This window comes from Pan troglodytes, chromosome 1, assembly GCF_028858775.2.
Source record: "Pan troglodytes isolate AG18354 chromosome 1, NHGRI_mPanTro3-v2.0_pri, whole genome shotgun sequence".
In the NCBI taxonomy this organism is placed as follows: domain Eukaryota; kingdom Metazoa; phylum Chordata; class Mammalia; order Primates; family Hominidae; genus Pan; species Pan troglodytes.
The window spans coordinates 84,473,951-84,499,440 of NC_072398.2; the positions used below are offsets into that span (position 1 = coordinate 84,473,951).

The 25,490-nt window shown below is 42.1% G+C and overlaps 1 protein-coding gene and 1 long non-coding RNA gene across 11 annotated transcripts in view; both read right to left on the reverse strand.

Moving 5' to 3' along the window:
- The window catches only part of LOC107969130 (uncharacterized), a 54,499-nt gene extending 42,276 nt beyond the window's left edge, over nt 1-12,223 (reverse strand). The window contains exon 1 of the long non-coding RNA XR_002939976.2: nt 2-12,223. This is a non-coding gene — a long non-coding RNA (uncharacterized LOC107969130). The remainder of the gene's footprint in view (nt 1) is intronic.
- PBX1 (PBX homeobox 1) overlaps nt 1-25,490 on the reverse strand; it is a 326,500-nt gene that overhangs the window by 247,253 nt on the left and 53,757 nt on the right. For 4 of the 10 annotated variants that reach the window (XM_009436895.5, XM_009436875.5, XM_009436891.5 and 1 more), the window contains one exon: nt 12,230-12,397. The exons of the other annotated variants lie outside the window; for them this stretch is intronic. In XM_009436895.5, coding sequence (XP_009435170.1) covers nt 12,230-12,397 — 168 coding nt within the window. The remainder of the gene's footprint in view (nt 1-12,229; nt 12,398-25,490) is intronic. 10 annotated transcript variants of the gene reach the window in all.

Sequence of the window (25,490 nt, forward strand, 5' to 3'; positions counted from 1 at the left end):
CCTCTCACTATGGCTAGGGCAGAGAGCGACCCATAGAAGCCATCTGTATTTTCCAGCAGACCAAACAGGAAGAGGCGCAGAAATCTGCGCAAGTGACCACGCTGCCGCTGTTGCTAGGCAGCACGATTATGTCCATTCTCCGCTGCTTGGCAACCAGCCTTTCCCATCACATACACACACAGCCATAGCAGCAGTACGAGTGCCCTTAACTGCTGCCTTACAGCTTTCAAAGAAAAGGGCTGAATTTCAAAGGAACTTATAAACATTAATAGACCCCCTCAATATTCCATTGATATTGAGATGGTCCCCAGAGCACGATGGCTCTATTTAATCAGAAAGTATCCCTTTGGTGATACTTGAGTTTGCACCTGATAGTTGCACAAATCTTCTCCTGAGTGCAGTGACATGCCAGAGAGATGAGTAAAGAGCTTGAGTCAGCAAGCTTGAACTTTTGGAGAAGAAAGCCTGTTCTGTCTGCCCCCATACCTCTGAAGAATCCACTGGTGAAATAATCTCCTCCCCAGGATCTGCCATTTAGTGAACTAGGACAAAATAAGGGCCAAATACCTTGAATGGTGATGTTTCTTTCTGTGGTCCCCAACCAAACGTCAGTGGAACTTGGCAGGCCTCTCCTCACTGAGGGCAAACTTGTCCTACAGTCATCTTAACCTCATTGGTCACAATCTGTCACTCCTCAGCAGCAGGGCCAAAGTCATCAACTTATTGAGCAAATCAAATAGCTGCCTACTGAATAACAGGACTCCCTCACCCTACCTCCTGCCTTTGGTCGATAAAAAACAGATGCCCAAAATCCCACAGGAAGTTAGCATCCCAGTAGGCACTTGAACTCAGGAGCCCCTGGCTTATAGTCAACGGCCTCAGCCACCGTCCGACCAGCCCCACTGCTTTCATGCTAGACCCACATAAGAATCACGTTAATCTATTTTTTCTCTCAGTTTTACTTTGGTCCAACTTTTTAATATGTTAACTTTTCAAATGACCCCTTTAGGAGGCACTATATAGAGTTCGGCTCTGCCTATCAGGGAAAGCAGTCTGTTAATACTATCAAGGGCATATGCATTTTCTTCTAAATCTCTCCATAGGATTTTAGAAAATTCTCCAAGCATCGTTCCGAGTATAGTCTGAATTCAGTGAGATCATCCAAAGTGATAACCTCATTGGTATTTCATTTTCTTCTCAGCCCCAGCTGGAGAATTTTTCCCCTCATTAAAATTAACGAGGTCAGTTTCCCAAGCTGAAGATACTGAGCACTCCTGTTGGTGGAGTTTTGTTTCTTAAATTGAGCTACATTTCTATAAGTGCAAAGTTATACTAAGCCCCATTTACTTTATTGCTGTGTAATAAGAAACCAAAATGGAAGTCCTAAGCCATCCTCCTACCATATCCTACACTTCAGTGACCACACATAAACACACACAAACCACACATCCCCAACTCAGCCCACGGTTTCTCCCCATTCTGGCCACGAAAGAAACCCCACCACAGTTTAGAATCAGCAGCTTGGTGGAAAATATAAAAAAACTCAGGCCTTCTAAGTGGCCAAGGGCTCCAGTGTTACAGCCAAGTTGAGAAGAAAGTCGCAGTCTCCCTGGGCATTTGTCAAAGCCATGATGAGAAGACGAGAAGATTTCTGTCTCCTTCTCAAGCTCTTCTCTGCAGCCAGCAACAAGGTGACTAGGTGTCCAAAGTTCAGTGTGACCTTAGTACTCATAAAACACCCCAACCCCACTAAAAATCAAGAGGAAATACTATGTCAGCAAGTAGAAACTGTGCTTCACATTCCAACTCTGGTGAAAGGGAAAAAGAGAAAAGGATAAAAATAAAAAGCCAATTTCATAAATGAGGTGGAAAGCCACTCTACAAGGCAACTAAAAATATACACTTCCCACATGCAACAAACAAGCTGGGCTCATGCACCTTGTTCCAAGCTGAAATAAGATGCCTTCAAGATGGTCATGTAGAAATGAAAGTAGCCTTGTTCAGACTCACTCTTTCAGTCATGCTTTCAACATCCTTCTCCTTGGTTAACCCAAGAAACTGTGTTCCTCCCCCCTTCCATCTCTGTAGACCTGAGTTCCAATATAAATAAAATCTAACTGTAACTGAGATCAAAAGGAGAAAAAAAAGAGAGAGAGAGAGAAAGATGCTGGGGGCTAGAACTAAAGCCTGGGAGGGGGTGCCCACTGACTGGAGGCCACCAGATTTGTCAAGGCCCATTTACCCAGACCAGGCAGGGACTGGGGAGCTTGCAACACCCATTGTTGGCTGATCAAAGTCCAATCAGAAAGTAAAGGAGGAACCCAGCCAGCCTCATGTGATCCAGCACAGGAAGCCAAGTCTAAAGAAAATGAGCTGTGCTTGTGAATAAGGTACACCAAGACATCTTTACTGAGCTTGCCACACAGAGAGAGAGAGAACAAGCCAGAGAGAAGGGAATCTATTTGAAGCTGCATCCTAACGAACCTTAATAAGTTAATGCAGAAATCCTCCCAAGGAGTCTGGCTATAGGAGACACCGGTCTCTACGGAATCAAAATCTGTTATGTTGCAATATAATAGATGTAAATTAAAACAGAAAATCTATCATGCCTCTAATGTACCCTGATAGCTGAGTGTGTGGATCCGTCCGAGGAGAGGCACAGGAGGAAGGGTGATATATGGCGAGGCTGGATGGAGGGTGAAAAGCGTGGCGAGACGAGCGGGAGAATGGCGCAGCCCGCGCGCGCCTCAGACCCAAGGGCAAGAGACGAATAAATGTTGATTAGTGTTGATTTTGTCCGACAAACGCCTGTCGAGTGACAGTTGGGCTAAGCTGCACTGAAAGAGAACCATTAATCTTGGTCTGGTTTAAGTAGAGTATATTAATTTGTGTCATTTTTACTAAGTCGCACTGAGAAAGGCCTCTTACTGCTTTGCATTTGACTGCTTTGGTGGTTTAGCCTGGTTCCCCTCCCTCCCCCCTCGCCCCCCACTTTTTAAAACAGATACCATGGTGGCAGCGGTGGCAGCAGCAAATTCAAATGACACAGCAGGGGAGCAGGGGACTGAGAGCTCCTCTCTTGGATTAAGAAAATAAACTCCCAGGGTGTTGGCATAGCAACAGCATTTCAGATGAACTGCTATATATTCAGTGATTAATAAATTAACATTTTTTACAGTTGTTCCTCCTTTTCTCCCCACCCCCACCCTCACAATAAAGCCCTTCCCCCACACACACTTCTACCTTCTCTAAGCTGTATCACTTGCCTCTTATAAGAATAAGGAAAGAAGGTACAGAATATTCGCAGCCTTAGAGTTAACTCCTGCCCACAATTGCCATCACTACAGGCAGGCAACATGGCCCCTTGTCACCTATGACGCTAAGCATAGGCTCCAAGATCAATGGACAGGTCTACATAGAACCACGTGCACATGGTTGGTGAAACCTGGCACTCTCCAAAAGGCCCCATCCTCAAAATTTGGGGTCTTTCCAGGTCCTGATAGGCTAGGAAATAACTGAGAGTAATCATTTCTCCCAAAGAACTTATTTCCCTACAACAAAGACCCCAAACCAAGTCCGAGGGAGTCCTGACCTTGCCCAATTATGCTGGGTAAAAAGAAAGTTTGTGTCTATCAGATGGTGTTGGTGTATTAATGGGAAGCCGACACATCCTTTTTGAGCTTACAATCCTCCATCAGGCAGTTCAACTAATTTTGGCAATTCATATTCCAGAAACGAAACCCAACGAGCATTGCGGGAGGGACTAAAGAAGAAACTGATTTTAAGCACTGCCATAGTAGTCAGGTCCAGTCAGTTTCAACAGTACCCCAAGCTCAAAAAGCACTCTCTTTTCAAAGCGTTCATGAAATAATAAATGCTTTAGGAGATAAGGACCAGGAAAATGATAAGTTTTGTTTTCCATAGCACTTACCTGTATCGGTGTTTTATTATAACCATCCTTTTAGTCCTAGATAAGTGTCAGCTGGTGTGGGGCCAGGCAGGGCACTGCAGAAGGTCAACGGCACTAATCTCGACCTTCGAAACTCACCTGGCCACATCCCTCAAGAAGCCTCTGGCCAAATCTCACAGAAACCCCACAATTATAGGCTTCAGGACAGGGAATACTCAGTGAGCAACGCTGGAGCTACCTCCAAACAAGAAGAAGGAAAAGCCTTACACTGTGCAGGTCCAGAAGACAAAGCTGGCACTAAAAACTGAGCATTACAGGTGGTGGGGAGCTGGCTCACAAGGAAGAAACTGTTCATCCACGGCTGTGCCACAGCAGAGCTGGATAACGCCACCCGGGACTGTTACAACAGAGCTCCTTCCTCAGTTGAATGGAAGATTAAATTACATAACCTTTTAGGTAGCTCAAGGCCACTGCTGGAGAGTGAAGAAAATAATAATAACAATAATAACAAATATACTGTGAGGCTTAACATGCACCAGGCACTGTTTTAATTGCTTTCTGTGTATTAACTCCGAGGCAGATACCTATGAAGTAGATACTACTATTATCCTTCCCATTACATAGATTAGGAAACTGAAGCAAAGAGAGGTTAAATAATGTGTCCAAAACAACTAGCATGTAATTGAAGGAGCTGGGATTCAAATCCTGGCAATCACAGTCTACAGTCCATGCTCTTAACCACTACATTACACTTTTCCTTGTATAGTACATGAAATCTGCAGGGAAAGGCTCAGGTAATTCAGTATTCATGATAACGTACACCATTCAAATTCTACCAGATCCAAGAAACAGTCCATACTGAGTCCCCAAATAATAACAAAATGGACCTAGCAGTGAAAATACTAGTAATAGAAAATGACCCAACTATTAATAGTCTAAAGAGAGAGAGGGGCTGCGTGCTGTGGCTCACGCCTGTAATCCTAGCACTTTGGAAGGCCAAGGTGGGTGGAACACCTGAGGTCAGGAGTTCGAGACCAGCCTGGCCAACATGGTGAAACCCCATCTCTACTAAAAATAAGAAAATTAGCTGGGCATGGTGACGCACACCTGTAATCCCAGCTACTCGGGAGGCTGAGGCAGGAGAATTGCTTGAACCCAGGAGGCAGAGACTGAAGTGAGCCGAGATTGTGCCACTGCACTCCAGCTTGGGCAACAGAGCAAAAGTCCATCTCAAAAAAAAAAAGAAAAGAAAGAGAGGAGAGATGGTTGTGAAGAAAAGAAGTCAGTAACATCATCCATTCAAGGACATTCTACATTGAGGATGTTATGGTGGACTTAACAGGCAAACTAGTTTTGAGTCTTAGCTATGCCATTGACTAATTGTACGACCTTAAGCAAACTGATATCCACTCTAGGTTTTCTTATCTATAAAACAAGACTGGGGATTTCCAAAGTCTCTTCCAGGTCTTAACTCTACATGAACCCTAGGATCTAGGCACCATAAAATCCATTTCCCACTTTTTAGATGACTTCCAGAGTCACCTTAATTATATCCTTTTGTGCCTCCGTGTTTACTGCTCAACCAACATCAAACTTGTGGAGAGCACCAATGAGTTCCTGGTAATAATATCCTCTAGACCATAAATACCACATGTCCAATGTGTCCGTACCACTGATTCTTCCTAGTGTATTAATCATTATAAAAGCCTAGATATAAGTGTGCTGGGGAGGTTGATATAAAGCCACCAATTGAGAAAAAACCCCAAACACATAGTTTGCACAGTGTTGAATCCACGGTGGGCATTCTGCATGTTCTACACTAAGAGTACATCTGTAATTCCTGAAATTATTCATAGATTATGAAACTATATACTCAAGGTTATTGATGTTGGCTTTTCATCCTACTCCTGTGTCCAGCAGGAGAAAGGCTGTGCTGTGAACCTAAGGACAGGTGTGCCAGCTCTTGCTTCTCTACACTCAGAGCCCAACTTCCCCCTCACCCTCCCCTGAAATAAAAATATCTGCGACTTTAATTCCTTGGGAAAATGGGCAGCACCATAAGAAGAAACTGCATAATAAAGATGAAAGGGGTGAGGGTAGCAGGGGCACTAAATGATACTTCCTGCTTTGTAACTTCAACTCCAGTGCAGCCATGTCAATGAGGTGCTGTGAGGGCTATTAATGCCTAGGCTGCGGCAAGGTCCTGTGGTTTCAGGGCAGAAGGGTATTAGGTCAGCCACAAGTAATCATGGCGATAACAATAACAATATTAGTATTTGTCCAGAGAGGGGGTGGTGTGAAGGGAATCACATTAAATTCAAGAGGACTCCGATAAAATGATGCTAAGGGTCAGACTAAATCTAACAACAGCCTGTGATTTGTGGCTTATGCCAGTGCTCTAATTTGCCTCTCTACGGCTGATGGCCTATGAAGGTGAGGGGTGTTATTGAGTGCTGCCCAGGCTCTGCTTGTGGAACAAGGAAGTCACAACACTGCTTGCCCAGTTCCTGACTCCGCTGCAGCCAAACAGATCTTCTAAAATAATGTTTCTTAATATGAAAATAGTCGAATATGGCCCAAATCTGTTCCAATTCCTTAATTTGTATTAATTTCCTTCACGTGCTACAATAGCTGATTTATCTTACGGATTTCATATGCACATTAATTGCTGTACTCTTGTTTGTTTAAAGTGTATCTGGATGCATCTGTCTACCAAAATAATATGTCTTGTTTATATATTATCTATTGTAGATTGTAAATAGCAATGGCAGGGACTGTCTTTTTTCTATCACACTTGTAAATATGCCCGGAGGCTAAGCAGAAATGAGCTTCTCCAATAACTAAAATAAATAATGAATTAAGTAAGTGGACTTGTCACTCTCCATGTGGATTATTTATGCTTTGTACCTTACACCTCAGTAAAAGGGTCAATGCAGAGTGAGAGTTTTTATTTTCCTCTTTTACTTAATTTTTTTGTCCCTCTCCTCCAGCTCCCATGCTTTTATTACTTGAATCTGAGAGCCTCGTTTTCTGACTTCTCTGTGTTGCTTACATCCAAACAAATTTAAGTTTGTTCGGAAAGCACTTTGAATACTGTAGAAAAGAAAAAAGAAAAAAAAAAACTCTCTCACTAGGTTATGAAACTATTTGTTTGGTTTTAACCAGAACTTTCATCTAGCACCTAAACCAGATGGCGGCTTTTAAAAGCTATCTTAAACTGCAAAGCCAAACAAAAACAAAAACAACACAGTAATAGTGAGATAAAAATTATGTGCACTAACCTGCAAGAAAAAGAAGGAGCAACTTTGTGTATCAGTAAGGTTAATATATTACTCCTTCTCCCATTCTCCCACTCCACACTCTCAACTTCTGCGAGGTCCCCAGGGCTTCCTGATGCAGCCCATGTGCTAGTTCATTATCCACTCTGCCAGTGACATCTTGCTACCTGGAAAGCTGCTGGAGCTGATGAAGCTAGCTTTACAGTAAGGTGAGTCTTGCTGACTCTTAGGCTTGTGTGTGATGATGCTAAATGCTCGTCATTCTTACTTTACTATGAACTGTGAAGGGAATGATTAAGCACATTATCAAGGCAAAGATCCAAAGATTGCACAAGACAGTAATTGCCAAGTACCTGGTAGGGGCAATGCAACTCAGAGGAAAGAGTATGGGCTTTGAAATCAGAGACCTGAATTTAGTCACTTAGTCATAGAAGGTTCTATTTTATTTAATCTCTCTAGGGCTCATTTTCCACATCTGTCAAGTGGGACTAATAATCCCTTTCAGGGTTATACTATGTACTTTACATAGATTATCTCATCTTATCTGCTTGGTAGGAACCTAGTGCATGTTAGCTTTCTCTTTTACCAAATATTTGGGTAAAAGAAGACAGATATTGAGTGTAATATTACAGATTGACAGATGTACTGATAGCAAATCATGAATTGCTACAGGCAGCTTAAATATGAAAACAGCATAACAACTAGTCAAATATGTGATCACCACACCACCCCTACAAGTTGGAAAGACCAAGTGAAGATCTAAAACAGAGCATTATCTGTCTCCTAAAATCCCATATTACCCATCCATGTAAAACATCCCACTCAGACTTTGGAAGCATAGAAACGAAAAATATATTCAGGGTTCTTTTTCACGTCATCCAAGAACAAATTATGCAATCTTTCTGTCTATGCCCATGCCAAAAGACTCGTAGATCTGAATTATTTTGCCCAGTGAAAACCACAACGTCAGCCATGTACTGTCCCACGAGCATCACCCCATTGGTCACAAGCATTAGGTTTTCTAATGACTTTGCAAAATAACATTAGGAAAAATTTTACGTTATCTTGGGGTTATTTTATTCACCTTTCTGAAAAAATGCTTTTATTGATAGCATTTCTCATATCATCTGTGATTTTTGGCATACTCATTCGCACTGTCTTTCAAAAGAGAAACAGTCAAAATATTGCCCATAAAAAATATATAAATATATGTAGTCATATATACAAGCATCCCAAATGTGGTTAAGAGAACAGATTACAGAAACTCCTACCTTTGATCAAAGAATTGGCAAGCCAACCTTCTTGTTGGAAAAAGAATTAAGAAATTTGGAGGTACAGTCTCACCACCTGTCCACATTTGCCAGATGAGGTCTCCACTATGGCTACAGCCACTTTTTACAGAAATGTTGCAGTGGCTTGAGAGGAAATTAGCTTGACAGTAAAACCTTTCAAATAATTTCTGTTTTAAAAAACTAACAAACTGTAGCAAAGGTGAAGCCCAACTGAAGACTGGGAGATGTGGCTTTTCATCCCATCTGCACCAATAAAGGATGAGTGATCTTAGCAAGACACATGCCCCTTTGGGTCTCAGTTTCCCTAAGAATGTAATCAGTGCACTGGACTCAGTTCTGTGACTCCCTTTTAGGACTAATATTCCATGAGTCAGGGAGAAGGTAGGTCTGCTGGGTCTTAAAGACACACAGAGAGGACTGAAAAACGCACATGGTAACCTGTCAAAACCAAGCCCGTGAGGGAATTCCGAAGAGAACATTGACATGCAGAGGATGAGCTGCCCTCACTCTTTCCATCTTGCCACAGTATTTACTATGCATCCAACCACTCACAAAGCTCCATATTTAACCCAAAATGCTTAACACTAACATTTTTTTTTCAATTTTAGATCATGAGTATCAGCTTCTTTCCATTCCTTGGAACAGGTCCATGGAGACACCGCCAATATTAATGTAGAGACAGACATGGCAGTCTAATAAACAGAGCCTCGAGCAAAAAAGAGAAAACAGTGTCACAGATGACCAGGGTAAGGGCCACAGCACTGGCCCCAGCTGAGTGTTTGAGGTCAGTCCAAACAAGCATTGACTTAAAGAATCTTGCGTGAGATGTCATCCTGCTCTACCCTAAGAAACGATGGAACTGTTGCCATGGCAACAAAGGTACTTGAGAGGGACATGAGCAAAGGGAGACTTAAAAAGAAAAAGACAATATGTGGCCTAAACAAAAATATGTGACGGTGTAAGGGGTGCTGTAAAGCCTTTATTGCCACTTGTTAAGGAAGACCTGTATAGCTCACTCGTGAGTAATAAGGCGGTCAACCCAAACTAAGGCACTAAAAATTTTATAGCACCCCACATATCATATATATCTAGATAGATAGAGAAAGAGAGAGATACAGATATAAAGGACCTCCACAGATACACTCACAAACAACGCAAGCAAATATTGCTACTGATCTTGGAAATGCTATCTTCTAATAGAGTTGCTACGTTTACCAATATCCTTAATTTATCAGCTATCAAATTCCACATCCCATCAATTCAGTTCTTAAAAGATTCAGAAAGCTCAGCTGCAATGAGAAGGAACCGTGATGGTTTCACAGGGAGTGCAAACTAGCCAGGTGCATAAAGCCAGGATTCCCTGTTCTGGTGGTGACTCCACAGCTAATTTATTATTTCACAGTTGGATTAAATGCTCCCTACTGCCATCAAGGATTGTCAAGGTGACTGTTTGGACTCGGAGAAAGAGACCATTGCAACCCAGAGCAGGAGATAGGGGACTGCCATGTTGCATGTTCTATATCCCTTACCTTACTCAAAAAATATGCTTCTAAAGTATCAGTTGTAAACTGATTTATAGTCTCATTAGATGACTACAGGACTAGAAAACTTAGCAATTTAAAGCAAACCTGCAGTGAAGCCTTTCAGAGTAAAATTTTTAAAACATTTTTGTAAAGTAAATAATGACATTTTAAATTCTCCCCCAAATTTTGTTTCTTATAATTCTTCTCCAAGTCAGGTACTCATAAACCCAAGGGATTTCACTGAGCGCTGTGCTAGGAACAGATGTCCCCAAAAAGCAATTAATGTACTTTTCTCAGTTACCTGAATCTAAAACAGGTACAGAAAGATCCATTCTTGGGGTTCTTGCTCTATTCACTATAATTTCCAGTTGCTAGTTTCAAATATACGGTCATAGCAGAGAACCAGCTTGGGTAAATTCAGGGGCCTTCTTCTCTAACACAGTGATGTGTGAGAAAAATGAGATTATCTGGATAAAGTTCTCCAAGCCCACTGGAGAAAAAAAATACAAAAGAGATGCAATGTATTGGTATTATTATTTCTACTGAGCCACTTCTGAAGCACAGCCATGAATGCCTGCCTGGCTTTTAAAGAGAGAAATGCTTGTCCCCCAACAAAAGGCCATGGCCTATTCCTTCCAGAGCTAAGGAAATGTGAACAGCCTAGTCTAGCTTCCCCAAAACATCTCCTCCATCACATTGGCTTCCCATCTCTTGAGGCTTCCTTCAAGAGAAATATTATTTCCTTTCACTGATATTCTAGCTTTCCTGTTCACGATGCTGCGGGTCCATTCTCAAATGCCACCACCTCTGACTCTACCATGCCAAAGTGAGCTCACCAAAACAGGAGGCACCGCTTGCTGGATCGAACATGCATAGGTTTCAGGTGATACAATGATTAGGCCAAGCAATTGCTGGCCACACATCGGTACCAACACACTCAAAAGTCAATAGAGCATTTATAATAATGGAAGTTCAATGGCTTCCATTTTGTGAAGTGTTAAATGTGCCAAGGGACTGAGTTAAAGCTTTGGCTATGAAAGGGGACTGTAACTTATGCTTCCTTTAAAAAAAAATTTGCAAATGGTTCGTTTTTCCTTAAGGAAAAAAGGGGGCATTTTCAATTAGGTGAGTGGAAGGACAAATGCTCCAAGTACATTTTGCTGAAGTTCTAAGTGCTTCTGAAACCCCTCCTGTCAAGGCATTAGTAATACAAGATTTAAGATGCCCAATTAATTTTTTCCAGCCACCAGCCAAAAGTAGATGCAGGAGGAGGTTAAAAGCTAAGTGTTTAATTAATATTAAATTTATAAGATTCTCTATCACTGAAAGCATTGTAAAATTGAAAAAGCAGTTAATTTTACGGTTGCTGTGTATTCCTCTGCTTTGATCTTTGATCTATGATATAAAATCACCAACTGTAAAGATTCCCCAGCTTTATTATACCTGTTAAATGGTGAGAAGAAAGAGAGGGGGAACCTGCAGGCATGATGGGGAGCAGGGAGTGAGGCCCTGAAAGTGGTCATTAACGTTGATGAGAAAATCTAAACATGAGAGATTCAGGAAATAGCTTTTGACTAAGCCACATACATAGATGAGGCATTCTCATCTTGCCCATTCTCTACACTCCAGTTTTCTAGAGTTTTAAGACGGGAAAACAGCAGTTGCCTATCTCTGGCTTAAGAGATAGTAAATAATAGTAAAATAGTAAAGCAGAAAAGATTTAGGTTGGATTATGGAAGAATTTTCTGAAACTGAGTTTCCAAAGTGTAAACTCTTCATTGGAATAGATCACATCATTGCCTTTCCTACAGCTAGAAATGCCTAAATTAGATAAGTATGTGTCTGTCTTGAACAGTCCATACACTGATTCCTTCTTCCAAAGGCTCCACTTACCCACCCACTAGCAGAGACCAGGCCGGGCAAAGAAACGCTCAGCCCTGGGCAGTGGGACCTCTTTAATCCATGGCATTTTCAAAAGCCTGTACTGATAAAGGGCAATGGAATAGGAACCAGAGGTAACAGGGAGGAAAACCTACTACTGAAAATGTTATCCTGAGAGAGGTTTTCCCGAGATTTCCAAATACCGTATTTCTGCCATCAAGATAGATGTGTGGTTCCCTCAACGGCAGCCCATGTCATGAATCCTTAAAGATAAAAGGGGGAAGGCATGGTATATGCATCTCAAATCAACAGGCCATTCAGCCTGCAAAGATATCGAACACTCACCTTTGCCTTCTCCCCACCCAAAACTGGGGTGGTGGTGTGTGGGCTGGGGGGTAACGGGGTTCCCGGAGGTAGAAGCAGAGGAGAGTACTCTGTGCCGAACAGAACTTTGTATCCTAGTCACCAAAAAGAACAATGAGGGGCAGTTCCGACTCCTGGCCTCCTTCAATTCTGTCACAAATCCAGAAACAAAGACCTATTATGCAGAATAGATTTTACAGAAAGGCAGAAGGAGGGTGGGGGAATGGGATAATTCATGTAAGGTGTTTTTTTCTTTTTTCTTTTTTTTTAAATCCCATCAGGGATCTCATTATAATTTCATTATTAGCAGAAAAACCAAATAAGTGGCAAGAGAAAGAATCTCCACTTAGTATTAACACACACACACTCACATACACAAAGATGAAAGATCTTATGAGCTTCAAAGAAGCTGCTAATTTTCCAACTTCAAACGACTCAGTGAGAAAGACACTGATAATGAATGTGCTTTTTCCACTGGCTCGCTTATAAACTTTTCCCCTTTCTGTCTCCCTCCCAAAAATTACTTCTCATTTTTAACTAGAAACAAACATCAGACGTAATAACAGAATCCTGGGTTCATACACAATCTTCCTTCAGGGCTTCCTTCTTCTGTCTTTCTGCGTACAATAAAAATGTACGGGGAAAGAGAGAAGAAGAACTTCCTCAATGGTAACACGGTGTATTTCCTCAGGAAGAACAGCCGAGAAAAAAATACAAATGTACCTCATTGCCGATAAGCTATACTACTTCAAGAGTAGAGGACTAATTCATAAAACACTAACTTTCTTTGTCTCTGTAACTGTCTTTATCCATCAAGAAGCTGCAAACTTGGGGCATTTTCACACTGAATATATGTTTCTAAAAGCTTTACCTGGTGGTGAAGTGTGATACTGCAAGCCTCCCTCTTTTTGGCATTTTAATCCTAAACAAAAAGTAAAATCAAGTTTCTGGAATTCAGGCTCCCATAAGCTAGTGCCACCTATGCCCTGCAGTACCCATGTTTCTACATGTTCTTCATGAAAACTGTTCAATTCTGACTAAAGGAGATTTTTCCACCCTATAGAAATACATTCTAAAATTTATAATAAGTCATTGGAAGGATAGATAACACTTTAAGAAAATCTTTATAAACCTATTTTCTAGAATTAAAATAGTTGTCAAAATGAAAATTAGTTGCTAAATTTTATAAGCAGTTTTGGACAACAGGCTAGACAGAAGCTCCCAACCTCTGTGAATGTATAGTCTCTCTCTTAATGTCAAAACATTGCAAGTACCACTATAAGAGAGTTATTGTATTTTTAGCTTCTACAGATGGAGGAATGATACACATGAATAAAAAAAACCTATAGGAACTGAAAAAATGCTTGTTTAAGTGAATGTGCATTTCATTAACCACAATAGCATTTCATACATTCAAAGAATTTTAGTAGGTATATTTATCTGCATGTGTGTCCATGACATTATTCTGTTTACAGACAATGCTTGGTATGTGCATGAATTTACTAAACCTTTTTAACAACTTCAAGGCTCCCTCAGGGTCCGTGGCCCACAAATTGAGAATCACCATGTTAGAGGAAGAAAGATACCAGCTGAAGGAATGCATGCCTCTAACCAATTCTTTCATTGAGAGAAAATGACATTCAAACAGCTGAATGATTTTACACATACCATTCCTTGTTTTACTCCTACCAATACTATCAAAATGTTGATAGACACAATACAGATTATTTCTGAGCTTACATGGTCTTGATTGTTGGTTTATAACACAATAAAACTTCTTTTTGGCACAAGAACCTATCTTCTATATGTACATCTCCCATTACAAATTGCAAGTAAGGATGTTGTGAAGAATAACATAATCAAAATAACATTTCTAACAAAGATATACCAGTATGATCAATGGCAACAGTAGCAATTGCTTAAAAAACATCAGTAAATAATTCTTCAGATACAGTTAGCCCTGTGGTTTTAGGACAGTGGAATGATGACAAGACAGCAATGCTACCTATAAGAAAGATTGACCCTCACGTTAAGTGTACACACAGGCATTCACACCCCCAATACACACCTCCTCCTTCTATCTCCCTGTCTGATTTCCACTCATCCATTCTCAGCTCCTGTTTGTCTGAGGCCACATGCAACTGGATTTGTCAAGCCCCCTTTTAACAACTTGTTGTCACAGTCCATTACCAAATTGCATATAGTTATATATTCCACTAATTAGGCTTCTAAAATATCATTAACATGTCTCTTGATCATTAGCATAACGTATGAGGCGACGTCGTTAGGCACGACTCGAGTTTGTTAACGTGGTAATGAAAGGCACAAGGCAGGCTCTGCAGGAACCAAGAAGCACAGAGAAGTGGGGAATATCCAAGCACCAAGATGCTAAGCCACAAAGGCATAGACAGAGACACAGAGAGACAAAGGCAAGCACAGAGAGGAGATGCAAGGCACAAGGAAAAGGCAGAGAAACACAGTCAAAGGAGTGCATCAGTAAGCACGACTTTGGCAGTGAGATGGCTGCTTGGGCGTAAAAAGGTAAAACCTCATGCACCCACTCCCACCTGTGTGGGAATTAGACCCTGGCAAGGCTCTAAGCAGAAGAAGCTTTAAAAATTTCCTAGACAAGAAAAAAATAAAATTCAGAAATCTCCTTCTTTCCTGCCACCTAACACATGGTGCACACGGGTGTGCCCATCTCCCCCATTCCCACACCACCCCCTCTCCAGCAGTGGCTACAGAAGACTGCGGGCAATTACCTGGGGGTGACATTCTTCGATTCCCTATCAGGCCCTTTATTAACATGCTGGTAGAGATCTCTATCTATCTATATACACTGCATTAGTCATGATCCTCTTGTGTGTAACGAGGCAGGGCTTACCTCCAGAGATTATAGACATGCTACATCTAGAGAAGAGAGAAGGAAGGAAAGCACATAAAAAAGATGGCAACTGGCCAGGTGTGTTGGCTCATGCCTGTAATCCTAGCACTTTGGGAGGCCGAGGCAGGTGGATCACGAGGTCAGGAGTTCAAGATCAGCCTGGCCAACATGGCAAAACTCTGTCTCTACTAAAAACACAAAAATTAGCCGGGTGTAGTGGCACGTGCCTGTAGTCCCAGCTACTTGGGAGGCTGAGGCAGGAGACTTGCTTGAACCCGGGAGGCAGAGGTTGCAGTGAGCCAAGTGCACTCCAGCCTGGGCGAAAGAGCAAGACTCTGTCTCAAAAAAACAAAAAAAAAAGACGGAAACTGTGTGTATGTATGTATAGCAAGCATGTGTCAGTGTGTGTGTGTGAGCACACACCAGCAAAGTGGTTGTGGGTTGTGATTTCAAACAGCCGGTTAAGCCTGGATTCCATATTTCATAGAAATGTTTCTAAATATATCTATTAGGACTCACAGGACAAGAAGATAATGAAGTGCTTGGCTCAGGAAAGTGGCCAAGTATATGATGGGTAGAGAATTCAAAGGAGTTGGGGGAGATGAGTTAACAGCATGTGCACATCAAGTGCTTAATTCATCCTGAACAAGGAAGCACTCAGTCCAAGTGAGCTATACCTTGGTCACAGGCTGAGGGCATAGGGAACAAGCAGCCTCAGAAACAATCAGGAGAACCTCACTCATCTAGTCATTACGATAGAAAAAGATCAATCCGAACTTTGGAGTCCAAAAATCCTGCTAGTCTTTCAGCACAGAGATTCTAGGCTAACCTCTATGGACTCGACATTTCACACAGATCCACTGGAAGCATCCTAGGCACTCACAACAGTGCGGCCCAGAGAGAAATGTGGCTTCCTTGGAACAGCTTCACAAGAGACAACGCTGGGAACAGAGGCCTGGCAACCCGCTGTTTTACACCAGCTCCTTCCAACAAGACGCCTTCTCCTACCTAGTGATCACTTCCAGCCTAGCCTTGCCTCCTGGGCCCACACGGAAAGAAGAGTATACTCAGCATTTACAAGGATTACAGCCAATGTCAATGCAGAAGAGAGGCTGGGTAAACTTAGATGGTGGCTAAATGGAAGTATTTCCTACACCCTCTAGCTGGTCTGACACCTGACTTGACACATCAAAGGCTATGCAACCAGGGTTCATTTACAGGGAGGAAGAATCAAAGTTGCTTGGTTTTATAGAACGTATTTAGTGTGAAAGATGGGAGCTTTTCCTCTGGTCCTAACTTCTCATTCTTAACGAAGATGGAAGTCAAATTGTAGAAAAAAAAAATCTACCCAAATGCCTATTCGATGGGCAGACTCAGGAATCATCCTCTGTGCACTTGGAACTCTTACATTATGGAACCACAGAAACCTTTCTGTTCAGGTATGTCCATTGATCCTTTTCTCAAAGGAGTTAAGAAACTCCATTGGCTAAATGTGCACCCTGGACGTGAATGATTCTTAATTATGGCCAAAAAGATAGACTGTGCAACAAGAGGGATGGCCTCTTGTTTCATGATTATTTCAGTCCAGTAGCCTTGTGTGGCTTATGAAATGGGCAACTAGGCCAGCCTAAGACTGCAGAGCCACCAAGCTAAATCAGCCCCTGAAGGAGAACCTGCAGTAAACCAGTCCGTATCCCATCCCCCTGTACTAAATAGCACCCCCCAGGCAGTCCTTTGCGATGCTTTCTCATAGTGCTATCAGCCAAGGAAAATGTTCATAATAGTTTCTGGGAACCTAATTCTCGCCCCCATTGGGGATAAAAGAAAAGGAAGGCAAAATACAAATACAGACAGACAGAAAGAGAAGGAAGACTGTTAAGAAAATAGGGGAGGAAGGGCGCGGTGGCTCACACCTGTAATTCCAGCACTTTGGGAAGCTGAGGCAGGCGGATCACAAGGTCAAGAGATCGAGACCATCCAGGCCAACATAGCGAAACCCCGTCTCTACTAAAAATACAAAAATTAACTGGGCATGGTGGCACGCGCCTGAAGTCCCAGCTACTCCAGAGGCTGAGGCAGGAGAATCGCTTGAATCCGGGAGGCGGAGGTTGCAGTGGGCCAAGACTGCGCCACTGCACTCCAGCTTGGCAACAGAGCAAGACTCCATCTCAAAAAATTAATTAATTTTTTTTTAATGCCAGGCGCAGTGGCTCACGCCTGTAACCCCAGCACTTTGGGAGGCTGAGGTGAGTGGATCACCTGAGGTCAGGAGTTCGAGACCAGCCTGGCCAACACAGTGAAACCCTGTTTCTAATCAAAATATAAAAATTAGCTTGGCGTGGCAGCAGGTGCCTGTAATCCCAGCTACTCGGGAGGCTGAAGCAGGAAAATCGCTTAAGCCTGGGAGGCAGAGGTTGCAGTGAGGCGAGATTGCACCACTGCACTCCAGCCTGGGCGACAGAGCAAGACTCCATCACAAAAAAAAAAGAAAAGAAAAGAAAAGAAAATAGGGGAAAACATTTCTTTGACTTTCCTCTCAAAACCTGAAGTCAACAGTTACAAAATTAATCATGTATTCAGCAACCTACTCAGCACCAGACCTGATTTTAGGCCATGAGAATATGGTTATAGACAAGTCCCTATTTCATGTCACAGGGTGGTCAGGTGGAACAAAAAAGAAAAAAGATTGCACACACACACCCACATACTCACAAATGCACATGCACGCATATGAACTTCCTTAAGCCTAAACTGCAAAAGGGCTATTTTTAAAGATACGTAATTTTATCATGTTTCAATGCATATAAAAATCAGAATTAGCTAGAATTACACTAACAAAATATAGCCTCAAAATAATGCCTTATGAAATCTGCTTGAGTAAGTAAAACAGATGTGCTATTTTGGATCTTTAAATACAAATGGTGTTTTTAAAGTACCTTAATACAAATTTTTTAAAAGAAGTTCATGTTTTTCTATGAAGATTTGCTGGTTTTGCTGGTTTTTTGATAGGATCTCACTCTGCTGCCCAGGTCCAATCATGGCTCACTGCAGCCTTGACCTCCCTGGGCTCAAGTGATCCTCCCACCTCAGCCTCCTGAGTAGCTAGGACTACAGATGTGTGTTACCACGCCTGGCTAATTCTTTAATTTTTTGTAGAAACAGGGTCTCACTATGTTGCCCAGGCTGGTCTCAAATGCTTAGGCTGGTCTCAAACTCCTAGGCTCAAGTGATCCTCCCACCTCGGCCTCCCAAAGTGCTGGGATTACAGGCATGGGCCACGGCGCCTGGCCTCCAAAGAAATATTTAAAAGGCAAACTCATTATTTTTCCTAGGCTTTCTCCACTTCACTCTCCACAATTATGTATAAAAATTGCTTCCAGCCCTACTTCTGGATCTAAAAACAGGATTTTTTTTAACCTGAAAAAACTAGAAGATCCATGGATGGTCTTTCAGGAGTTCCTTAGCTTCCTGAAATTCCATGGGAAAAAAAAAAATGTGTGTATCTAGGCTAATTTTCTGGAACTAGACCATAAATTTCCTCAGAAAATAAAGGGACACATGACCCAAGGGAGGTGAACTGCTCCCTGTGGTCAAGGGGAGTACCTAGGCTTTGTACCAAGGACTAAGATGGTGTAGGAGTTAATTTTTCAAGGTGTAAGAAAGCACCCACTGCCTTGTATAGGTCATTTTCCTCTCCTTGAGCACTCCCCATCGATCCCCTCACTCACTGCCCCTTCACTGAATAACCCAGTAAGTAAGTCAGCTGCTTGAAAGATATGGTAAATAGCTCCAACAAAGTGCAGTTTGGGGCAGATTCCAATTAGCCTTCACTTAACGGTCTTTTTTCCTGTGCCAAGTTTGTGCAGTGAAGATCCAATGCCCCACCTTCTGCCTGGCTCTGAGTTTAGGCGCAGGGAGGAATCAAGTTTGTGCTCAAGCTGATAGATGTCAGCCACAAAGTCTATATGTGTCCCACCTGTAAGCTAGAGGGAATCAAAGATGGTTTCAAAAGGGGTGTGCCTGGCAGTGTGGCAGAGAGCTGGTTTCCTGTGAGTTTCCTTCTTTTGTTTCTCTCCCTGTTGTCTAACCCTAAATTTCCCTGCTGCCACTTAATTATCCCTGATCATTTTACCCTTTTCTCTGCTTACTGGTTGATTATCTCCCCATTTCATTTGAATCCCAGTGGAGGTACATAAGCGCTAAAAACAAAGCTGATGGCCAATTAAAAGGTAAGTGCCTTATGTTAAAAGCCAGAACATTATACTTCAATATTCATAATTAGGTAGCTTTTGAATGGCTGAAGAACAACGCAAGTCCATATAGAGGGCTAATCAGGGCACCTATATTTTGCAATCCAAATCAACCAATGCCTATTAAACTGATTGCTGAGAATTGCCAGCTTCCTTATTGGCTGGCTCAGGGCCTCAGTACTTCATAAATATTAGAGATGTAAAAGACCAAGGAATTCCTAATGTGTTTATTTCGTTATAATGAATTCTTCAGGCAAGTGATAGGATTACTGAAGCAGAGCTTGGTAAAAAAAAAACCCTACTGATTTTGGCAGCTCTGCTATTCTTCAGGAGTAGCATCTAAATATTACTGAGAAATAGAGCATAAAGATTATTCACTTGGGTGTAATTTTTTTGAGAAAAGGAAAATAAAAATTTATCTTCCACTCTTTCATTTATTTTCCAAATTATCAGATCACTGAAATTTCCACTGGAGCTGTACAAAATTAAACCGAGACAAGAGCAAGTGAGCAACGGAGTAGGAGACAGTCATTGACAAGGTTCAAGTGCACTTCAGCACTCCCCAGGAAACCCTTACTCCAGCCTGGGAGAAGGCTGGGCTAGTGCTGATCATCTTGAGTGCCCCCGTAATTATTCTCCCTGGGGTAAGTCAACTTAGAATCTCCTCTCCGAACTTTTAAGTGTTTGCTAATAATGCACTTAATTTTGGGGGTAGGGAGGCGGGGAGGAGGAGAGTTGTTCAGTCTTGCTTACAGAGTTACGACAATGCCACCTTATAATTCAAGAGCAATGGCAGGCCAGAGAAATGCTCACAGACACCAGGCAAATGCTTTCTAGAAAAGAATTAAGCATTATGATCTCTGCTCTTTGCAAATGCTCTGTCCACTGGGAGGCAGCATAGGCCGCTGGAAAGAGAAATGGGCCAGAGATCTGGGTTCTAATCCCTGAGATGTTACTGATTTGGGGTATGTGTTATAGCCAGCAACAGAATCCTGGTTTAAAATATAGGGCAAAAAAAAGAAAATGGGACAAGAGATGTGGAAGCACTTTGGAGGTAAAGATAGAGCCTGCTGAAAGGAGATCCACACATGTAGAAGTTAGTGGAATATGGAAACTGGTCTTTTTTAACTGTAACTGATCCCCAATGTGGAAAGACTACTATAGGGATTTAAAATAACAGAACAAAGCAAGTACATTTTTAAGACACAATTTTCTAAAGTGTGTTTTTAAGAATCCTGGTCCAGGGAAAAGGTCCTCAGGTCAAATAAATTCTGAAAATGCTAACCACTCCACCACACACACCCCTCTGAGAGATTTACAACACACATTAACATATTAAAGCTCGGGGAAGCCCTGTAGTTCAGAAAGCTCTTTTAACTCCCAATCTTACTTGGCAATACAACGCTTCCTCACATACAAACACTAAAACAAATAACCAGCTCCAAGGAGCACACGAAGAAATGCTGTTTTAAACTACTATACATGGCAATAATGTCTGATCCCATATTGGAAAGAAAACATTACTGAACCACCATCCATAGTCTTGGGTGGCTGATCTAGCGGTCTGTGCCATTTTATCCACAATCTCCTCCTTATTCTCTCTGATCAACAACATGCATTTGTGAGGCAGCTGGCCAAGGTGAAAGGTTAATTCTGTGGCCATGAAACTCAGCCCAGCTAACAGACTCAAATGGGGGCTGAACCTTGTCACCTTGGTCCCATTAGCTCTAACCAACTGGGTTGAGTAGCCACAGACATTAGTCTTAGTTATAATCTCTAGGGGGGATAAAAATTTAAAGGCACCAGCACATGGCCAATGAGCTTTAGCATATAAATTTGAGGAGTTTTTAAAATAATATTTAAGATGAAGTTATACTATTTTATAACAGGAAAAAGATAGTCAAGAGGTAATAAAATATAACCTCTGGATCTGGACTCCAGGTGGGTTCAAGTCCCAGTTCTACCATTTAACAGCTGTATGGCCTTGAGCAAATCACTTAACTTATTTGAACCTCAGTCTCAAAATCTGTAAATCAGAATAAACATATTCCATTTCTCAAAGGATTATTATGAGGATTATGTGAAATGATCTATGTCAATGGGTTTAGCACTATGCCTAGCACATGATGAGTATCAATAAATACTAGTAATTATCACTGCATGTAAAAGGACTGAATAATCTCAGAAAATGCAGCTCCCTCTGAAGTTAGCATTGGGAACATGCAATTTCGGATTTTTTTTTTTCTGTCACATGAAGTGTTCTTACCTTGTATTTATCAGAGACTATGCCTCTTAACCTTCACTGAAAATTTCAGTGAGGTTGAGATGGCCTCAGTCAGGTTTTTGTCCTTGAGAAAAATTTCTACATTAATAACTTCAATGGCTATAAAATATGATTCAGCTAACCGAAACTCATTTTACTGGTATATTTCCAGGAATATATTTCTCAAGGGAGATACACCCAAGATAATGCTAAGTAATTGCAAGACATTATTATTTGGCCTAGCCAGTGTTTTCCACCAACACAATAATATATAGATCAGTAAACGGAGCTTCCCACCCCTCGTCACAGGAGCAGGAGTAAGGAGGACCTGGGGAGGGAGACCCAGGGGCTGAGAGGGCAGCAGAAGGCACAGAGAATGATCATGAGAGCACCAGGCAGCAGCAGTGTGCCTTCTGGCCTAGACGCTGGTGGCTACATCAAAGACTGCCCAGACTTGTTGACACACGGAATCATCCCCAGGCATGAAGAACAACCATTTGAAAGTTTACAGGGAGTCACGCAGCTGCCACTCCAGAGGTGGAGAGAGAGAGAGAGACTAAGCCAACTTTTCCCATCCCTATCCCATGGTTTACAAGACCATATTTCACATAGACATATCCTGAATTTTTCATCTCTGGAGACCCCAGTGAAAGGCATTTCCATGGTGATCACCTGGAAGGCACCTCTGTAACCAAACACAATACCCTGGCCTCCCCAGACTCCTGGCTCTTAACCTCTGCAACCCTTCCAGGCATATCCAACCCAGGGAGGCCAAATCCCAAAGTCGAGAGGGTTTGTGGTCATTCACAGAAGGCCTGTAGGCTCTCCCTCCGGCTCCTTCTACTTCACTCCTCCCCTCTTGTGACAGGTCATTTGTAACTGTCTCGTGGGTTTTATTTAGTTGTGGTGGGCACAATTAAATGCTGTTCTAACTAACAGAATCCTTGTCCAGAAAACAAAAACCACACAAAAGTCAGTCTGGTTACTTTGGCCACGTTTAGCGATTGTTTCACATCACCACCTCGTCGATCCAATCAACGGTGCGGCGGCTGGCTGTTAATAAAGCTAGATAAAAACAAATTGATTACAAAAAGGTCAGTTTGGTACCTAACATTTAGAAGGCGAGAGTTTGAGCAGTTGTCATCTATAGGGAATCACCACAGTATAAAATCAGGAATATTACACCTGAACAAATAGTTACTTGCCTGAAAAGAAAAAAAAAAATTATTCTAAAAAAAAGAATGTTATTATTACTTTCTTTTATATCTATCAGTGCTAGAAAATTGAACCTAGAGAAAAAGATAGTGACTTAGTTATTTAAAAATTCCTTGTGGTTATTTGAAAGGTTATTTCAACAAGTAGAAATGGAAATAAACTGGTCAACAAGACCAGGGTAACCCACAGATTGTTAGAAAAAGAAATGAGGTCCAACTTACTCATTTTTCTTATTTTCAGAAATAAGCTACTATATGGAGAAATTGTGTCCATAAATTTCCTTTGACTCCCAGAGAAACATAAAGTTTTGAAGAATCCTGACTACCCAAGAATTAAGGAAACAGTTGAATAATCTTAAAGAGTTCAACTGAGGCCAGGCACGGTGAATCACACCTGTAATCTCAGCACTTTGGGAGGCCGAAGTGGGCAGATCACCTGAGGTCAGGAGTTCAAGACCAGCCTGGTCAACATGGTGAAACCCTGTCTCTATTAAAAACACAAAAAATTAGCCAGGCGTGGTGACAGGCTCCTGTAGTCCCAGCTACTCAGGAGGCTGAGGCAAGAGAATCGCTTGAACCCAAGAGGTGGAGGCTGTGGTAAGCCAAGATCATGCCACTGCACTATAGCCTGGGGGGCAGAGTGAGACTCCCAACTCAAAAAAAGAAAAAAAGAATTCAACTGACATGACCAGGGAAGCCAGCCTAAGCTGCCGGTCATGCCCTAGAAAACCTGTTTATCATAACCAAGTACATTATATTAAGGCCCAATTTAGATCTGCAAAATGTGTGGGAGTCCATTTTTTTATGATCTGCTTCCATATTTCACAGGGTTGAAACAGGCAGAGTGAAGTAGCATAGCGCACCAGTCAGCAGCCAGGTGGCAAACATCAGTTTCAGGTAGAGATGTTGCAAGTGCCCCAAGTCACATGTCAACATAGAGAATAGGGGAGGTAGGAGTGGGGGTGGCAGCTGCAGAGAACGAAAGAGGAAACGAATAAGATAGGTCCGACCTAAGAAAAACGAGGTGTCTATGGGCTGACCTGATGGTGTGAACCAGAAATTCAGACGGCAGCACAGCTAGATACTGAAGAACTACCGGCATCCTAAAATCTGGCTCCCAAGCCTCTGTCATAAAGTAGGTCTGTGTCCTTGGTATAGTCACTTAACCACACTTTGCATCACTCTCCTCATTTGTAAAATCAGAGAGGCTGAACCAAATGGTCTCGAAAACATGCTCTAATTTTGTCTATCCTTCTTTCATGTACTTCCACACACAAGGAGGACCCAATCACCGAAGGTCCCAACATAAGGAAGAACGGAATTGTACTTTGCCTCCCGAGTGATTCTGGGCAAGGAACTGTGCTTGGTTTCTTCTGCTTTGTGCTTCTGCTTCCCCAACAACAGACACCCCACAGAAATACCAGGGAAAGGTTATCCTGGGAGTTGATGGAGTTGATCTGCTCAAGTGCTGCTTTACTAGCAAAGCAATAAGTACATGCCAGAAAGTCTTCTAAGGTTCTCGGTGCATACTGGGATCTCCACTGTAGGTTCCAGGAGAAGACAGAGTAGCTGAAGGGGCAATCTACCTGCAGCCCCCAGGTGAAGTCCAGCTTAGAGCATGCTTTGGAGTGGGACTAAGAGTTTGGTCAGGTGCTAGGGTGGAGTCAGATTTCTTCGTTTCTACCTCAAGACACTCTCACCAGAAGAGAAGGAAGACAAGGAAACTGATGTTGTCACCAAAAAGTACTTATTGTTTATTTGTTAAAAACATGGAGCATGACTATGTAACAGACACTGTACTAATTGCTGGCGTTCAGCGTGGGAGAGCTCTGGGCCCCCACGTGCACATATACACAGATCATAACCGCAACACTGTGTGCCAAGGCTGGCTCACAGACAGACACACAATGCTAGGGGGGCTCACAGGAGAGCCTGGAGAAAGTTAGGAATAGCTTTACGGCAATCCTGATACTTCAGCTGATTCCTGAAGGAGGAAAAACAGTTTGCCAGGTAGTGTGGAGAAGAGAGAATGAATTCAAGGCAGAGGACACAGTACAAAGGCTGAGTCAGCAAGGGGCGTGACCTGCTCAGAGAAGAGTGACAAGTTCAGGGCAGTTGGGATAAAATGCTTTCCCTGACAGTCCAGAAAGGTTTTCCGTATGCATACCTAGGTGATTACTTTAGATGCCTTGTCTTACAGGGATGGTAACAAAACACTATAGCTCACAAATTGGAACATAAGGCTTGACATTGCTAAGAAACAAGCTAAATACATAAATAAATAAAAGCAAGGTGCAGAACAGTATTCATGGTATTCTACTAGTTGTATTTTCAAAATTAGGAAAATATATTCATAATTTGTAAAAATATTTCTAGAAGGGTTTTGTTGTTGTTGTTGTTGTTGTTGTTAAGGAAATTCTCATACAGTGATCCCTGGGTGCCACACACTGATGTAAATACTTTGTGTACATTAACTCATTTAAACTGCCCAATAACCCTGGGAGGTAGGTCTATTTTTCTTCATACTCAACAGATTAAGAACGGAGGCAGAGTTCAAATCACTTGTCCAAGGTTAATCTGCCAATTCATAACAGGATGGAAAGCCAAGCTGGATACTATCTCCAGTGCTCTT